This window comes from Alligator sinensis, unplaced genomic scaffold, assembly GCF_000455745.1.
Source record: "Alligator sinensis unplaced genomic scaffold, ASM45574v1 scaffold109_1, whole genome shotgun sequence".
Taxonomy (NCBI): domain Eukaryota; kingdom Metazoa; phylum Chordata; order Crocodylia; family Alligatoridae; genus Alligator; species Alligator sinensis.
The window spans coordinates 852,681-858,369 of record NW_005841852.1 but is presented as its reverse complement, the minus strand read 5'-3'; the positions used below and the strand labels follow the sequence as shown (position 1 = coordinate 858,369).

At 47.0% G+C, this 5,689-nt stretch overlaps 1 protein-coding gene across 1 annotated transcript in view; it reads right to left on the bottom strand.

The window, feature by feature from the left end:
• Positions 1-4,127: 4,127 nt before the first annotated feature.
• CHCHD1 (coiled-coil-helix-coiled-coil-helix domain containing 1) overlaps positions 4,128-5,689 on the bottom strand; it is a 14,570-nt gene continuing 13,008 nt past the window's right edge. Inside the window, exons 3-5 of the mRNA XM_006016301.2 lie at positions 5,613-5,689; positions 5,401-5,519; positions 4,128-4,529 (exon numbers count right to left, since the gene is read on the bottom strand). Coding sequence (XP_006016363.2) covers positions 4,425-4,529; positions 5,401-5,519; positions 5,613-5,689 — 301 coding nt within the window. The 3' untranslated portion in view covers positions 4,128-4,424. The remainder of the gene's footprint in view (positions 4,530-5,400; positions 5,520-5,612) is intronic.

Sequence of the window (5,689 nt, the reverse complement as noted above, 5' to 3'; positions counted from 1 at the left end):
GGGAAAGAGACTTGCAGGGGATTATACCAGTACAACTACAATTGTAGACATTCACAGCTTTTCATATCAGTGAAACGTGTGTGTGTTGACACGCTCAGCCAACTACCTATAATCACCTGTTTCATAAGAAAACTCCTCTCTGTACTCTCCTCTAAATTTAAACATGCCCCCAAGTCCCTTGGTAGGACAGATTTCTCCCAGCTATGGCCAGCAGCGTAGGATTTTCTCAGAAATCTATTCAATCATGCTGTTTCTACACTGCTCTGCACTAATCCCTCTCACTAAGGAAAAAGCACTCCTGCTCCTTCCAGTGCTCTTTGATCTGAGGAATGGAACACAGACACCTGCAAGGTAATTCAAACCTTTAGCCACTGCATTGCTATTCTCTCTACATATGAGGGGAGAACTATCCTTCCCCTTTGAACTGCCCATAGTCATTGTACAAGTGCAACTCAAGAGCAGGTCTCCCTATTAGACATGCAATATTTTTTCCATCCCTTTGCCATGAAACAGAGAGATGTCATTGCAGCCTGCTCCTGCTTTAAGGTCAGCTCTTGATTATAATGAAATCTACATTACTTACTTTTCTAGGACTAAGACCTGCAACACGTTTGGTTTAAGACTGCAAACTACTACTAAGTGCATATCCTTCAGGAGCAGCAGTTCTTGATTTCCTTAGTAAGGTGGAAGTCACCTATTCCAGCACAGGAACTAGGGGCTGGGCAAGGTACATCCACTGAGCCAGTTAACCCACACCCAGGTTATTCTATGGGGGAGGGGAGGGAAGGGAAGGGAAGGAAAGGGGGGAGGAAGTGGGGGAGAAAGGAAGATGTGGAAGAGGTCTAGCAGTACTGAAGAAACAAGGTACCCATTTTCTCTTGTGACACTGATGTACTTTTGCGGCGTACAAAAGGGAATTCTGCTCGCCCAAAAGACTACTCTGTAGAATGGGCTTGGGGAACGAACAGATTAAAAATAAAACGTGGAAAATTGCAATAATTATTTAGCAAATCCAAACCAAATTAATTGAGTTCCCAATGGCTCTGTGCCCCCATGTGATCAAGCCCAACAAGACATGGGCACTGTAGTTTGGTAAAGTGTTTTCCTCCTTTTTTGGTATTATTCACAGCAACAGAAGATGGCAGATGCGAGATGAAAGTTAGCATCTGCATGCATTCCTCTAGAATTCCAAATGCTTTCCTCCCTCCCAGCTGGGATATCAGTGTCATGTTCAGGGAAGGAAGGAGACCATATTGATTCTTTCATAAAAGATCCTGTGCAGCAGCATGATACATGAGGAAGTTTAGACAGCAATAATCCCTACAGATGGCATTAGCCAGGCTATAAAGAACAAGGAAAATGAGATCAAGGAATTCCAACAGTTTGCTCAATTCCAATAACCTGCTTAAGAGGGCACAGAATAGCCAGTCAGGTTTCATTTAATTCTCTGCCCACTTTCCCATTATGTATATGGCTTAACAACAGCACTCTTGAAAGTATTTGATGCTGGATGGAGCAGCAGAACCCACCCAGCTTCTGTGACCCACTGTGAAACAGTGCTTACACAGAACTCATGAGGAGGAGACAGTCCTATCCACAATGCTCATAGTAGGTGTACTGATGATTATTTCCATTACTGAAAGAGTAAAAATCTTTACCAGTCAGACTCTGCCTAATTACAAATGTTAATGGAGAGATACAGCTCTTATTGTCAAGGTCAATCAGCACAGACAGTTCACAATTACAGTATGCAAACCAGAGCCAAATAAACTGCCAAAATAGTTTAAGAAGTAACATGTATTGTCATGCAAAGCACATTAAGATACTAAGGGAAAAAACACACACAAACAGTGCACATAATAAGCTTTAAGGACTTGAAGACTCTAACACAACATTTTATGGCAACCTTAAAGATAGAGCAGAGGTTGAAACGTCAGCGAAAGGAAACAAAATTGGCAAGAAGCACTGTGAGGTTTATGAATGTGATTGCAAAATGAGCAGGACTCAGATCATTTGAGAGTACAGTAAACTGATCAGATCCTCTTTTTCATTCTGTCATATAATAAGAGGAGACTATTCACGAACATTAGTGTAAGACATGTTTAGAATAAAACGCACCTTCCTCTAATAGTGAGAAAAGTATGAGATCACACTCAATGCTGCAAACTTTTTAATGCGTAAGTGGATAAGGCAAATTTAGAATTGACAGTCTCTTGGCTCCCAATTCGGCATACTATCTGAGGCTAGAGAAGATGGGCATAAAAGAACTTTACTAAAGAGAACACTGTCTGGCTTGCCTGTGTTATGGGACACAAAGACCAGTTCACCTAAACTGCTTAATGCGCTCCAAAATCCAGGGCACTTCAGATGTTTTCCTTTACACTTTGAACTGCCTCCCTGAACTGGCAGGAGAAATCATGCTTATCCCTTCCTTGAAATTCTTCAACACCCACTCCTGCCATGATATTAACAAGAAAATGTAGTTGTCAAACTAGCTAAGCTGCAGTACAAATACAATGAATATTCATGATTAATAGTTAAAGAAAAACACGCAAACAATATGGGAGTTAGATTGAGCAAAAAATGCCTAACGAATAGGCCTGGCAATCAGCAGACCAAGGCTGAGTCTTTGACTCTGACCCACAGTGTCACCTTTGACAAGTCACTTCATCATTCTATCTCATTTGGACTGTCAGTTTTTGGGGGCAGGGAGTGTTCCTTGCTATCTGCACACTGAATATACCCAGTGCAATGGGAAACTTTAGACACCACCCTAATACAAACAACAAACTTATCAAAGTAACTGTATTAGTTCAGCACTATTGCACTTTTGTCCCTACTCTCTCCTTCCCACTGTTTACCAAGACACACAAGAGGGTCTCTCACAATAGGCTGGAAACTTTGCAACAAGCCAGATACTGACATTACAACACAGAAATAACAACTTGAGAAAGCATCTCCTGTAATTCCCTTCCCAAAAGTGCCATGGTGAAAGTCGCATCTGATTCGCCACTTATATCCCCATGTACTTGGGGGCAGAAGAGTACTACTCTGGAAGCTGACTCTGGACTTCTAATATCAAGATGTTTCATAGATGAATTCAAGGTTCAAAAATGAAGAGGAAGATTAACATACACGGCAACAATGTTAGGAGTGCGCTGGTAGAGATTTTCTGGGCCGATACCGACGACCGATTTTTAACGAGCCATATTGGCTGATACTGATCCAATTGCCCATATGCAGCCAGGCAGCATGGAGAACAGCATCTGGCTGGTAAGTCTGCTGTGGGGGAAAGGGCAAGGGAAAAGGCATGAGAAGGGTAGATCAAGGTCCCCCAAGGTGAGGGAGGGAATGGGACTGGTGCTGGGGCAGGTGCTGTGCACTTGGAGCATGGTGGGGCACAGGACAGAGCCACGGCTCATCTGGGTAGCATGGGGTGGGGGTGCAGCTCCTGCTGCTGCACACACCCCAGGAGGACATGTGGTCCCCAGATGTGTGTGTGGGGTGAGGGCAGGCTGCTGCTGTGGGCCAGGGGTGGTACCGCGCTCTTCCCAGCATAGGGGCTGGAACAGGCTCTGCTTGGAGTGTGTGGCAGTGGCACTGGTAGGGGGACAACAGCGAATTTTGGGGTGGCTGCAGCCTAACCTGTAGCTTAAGCCCTCCCAGCACTGCCTCCACCTACCCCAAGTGCAGCCCAGGCCCAACCCCCCTGCCAGGAAGAGCCTGGCACCAGCCCTAGCCCCAGGCCACAGTGGCAGCCTACCTTTACCCCATGCACAGATCTGGGAAGCACATGCCCCCCAAGCTCTCCCAGGGTGCACGCTGTGCCAGGAGCATGCACGTGGCATTTATCAGCGACATTATTGGCTACATCAGCCAAAAAAAGCCGATTATGTCAATTTTCCTTTTATCGGTACCAATACGATATGGGACTGATGTATTGATGCACCTCTAAATAACATGCTTCACCAGATGCACAGCAATTCTAAGCCAGGTCAGTTGAGAGTCATGAACTATTTGTCAGCAACTCGAACGGCAGATAGGAGGCTTGCTGCAGAATCTGCACATGATCAGTTGTATCTTAACTGTGAAAACTTGTGTATGTAATTTGTTAAAACTCACGTATATCATTTGTTAGAAGATTTTATTTCACAAGGAAACAAGATTCCACTCTACACTTTGACTTGCTGAACAACAGTTAGGAAACACCCTTCTTGTTACCACAAGAGCCAGGGGTCCTACAGAACCATCTCCACCAAGCCCCTGCACCCCAAAAAACAAGAATTCAGTCAAGAACCTCCTCCGCGATTCTGACAGAACCCCTAAACATCAAATGCTCAATATCTGTTTTTAACTCTCTTTCTCCAAAGGTGATCCTGGCTTTGATTGCTGCTCTCCAGTTCCTTGGACAACCAGGTCTCTCTTCAAATTTCATGTGTGATATTAGGGAACCGCCTCAATAGTCTGTTCACTTGTTTTGGAGATAAGTCATGTATGTATTCCATGGACTGCTGTTTCATGAACTGTTTCTGAAACGAGAAGCAGAACCATTAATATATTAATTGCTGAGCTCATTCTAGTCTGGATCTCAGCAATATTTCTAACGACATGCTTATTTCAAAAGCACACCACCTGCCCTTTCAGCAAACCGGCAAGCAGCAAGGGGGGAAACTGGCTCTGTGCTCCTTCTCCTGGGGCAGCTGCCTTCTGTTGGGGGCAGGGGGTTGTAGACCTGGGACCCTGGCCCCGGAGCGCAGGCAGCTGGGGGCCCCCTCCGGCAGGGCTGGGGGGCTCTTGTGGGAAGAGTGAGGGGCGTTTAATTTTAAATTACAGATTTTGGGCATTTTATCAGGGAATTTGCAATTTTTTTTAATCAGGGAAAACCAGGATCCCTGCTTATAAGATTGTGAAACAGAGGTGTCAGTCTGTAGTTCACCCTATTGGCACTAATGGCAAAGTTATAACAAATATCACAAGCCCAGAATCTACCCAGGAGTTGCATCAACTGCTCCCATGGACCTCAGACGTACAGACCCTTCATTCCAGGCTCATCTCCCTAGACGAGTGCAACCATTTTTTATTATTTTTACTTCTCCACTACTGCAGTCCTTTTAAAGACCACAGAAAGAGTGCAGTAGGCGAGGACGGATTTGGTGAAAACCGACCACCTCCTTTTCAGCCCTATGTCCAGGCCCCCCCTCCTGTCTGCGCTAACCCCCATAACAACAGCATCCCTCTTTCATAGCTGTATTTTCATCCGCACGTATTTAGCTGCAGAGGGCCCCGTTGGTTGCGCGCTTGCGGGCAGCTGGTGCCAGTGCACGCCCTCGGCGTGCCAGCAAAGCAGGCAGTATCCGAGCCGTTGGCCACCTCCGTTGGGAGAGCGGTGCGGCGCGGTACCTCGGCTGCGGCCAGGCAGGCGCGGAAGGCCTGGAACTCCCCGGTGCACAGGTCGCTGTTGAACTCGTTCTTCTTCCAGCAGGACATCAGCCCCATCATCTCCGTCACGCACGGCCGCTCTGCGGGGACACGGACACGGACAGAGAGAGGCCGAGTGAGCGCGCGAGCAGCCCACCCCACGGCACCCGGGACACGGCACGCGGGGCGCTCACCTCTTTGCTCCTGCCGGCGCTCCTGCACGCGGTTGGCCAGCACCAGCGGGTGGCTGGGCCGGACCCGCGGCGGCCGC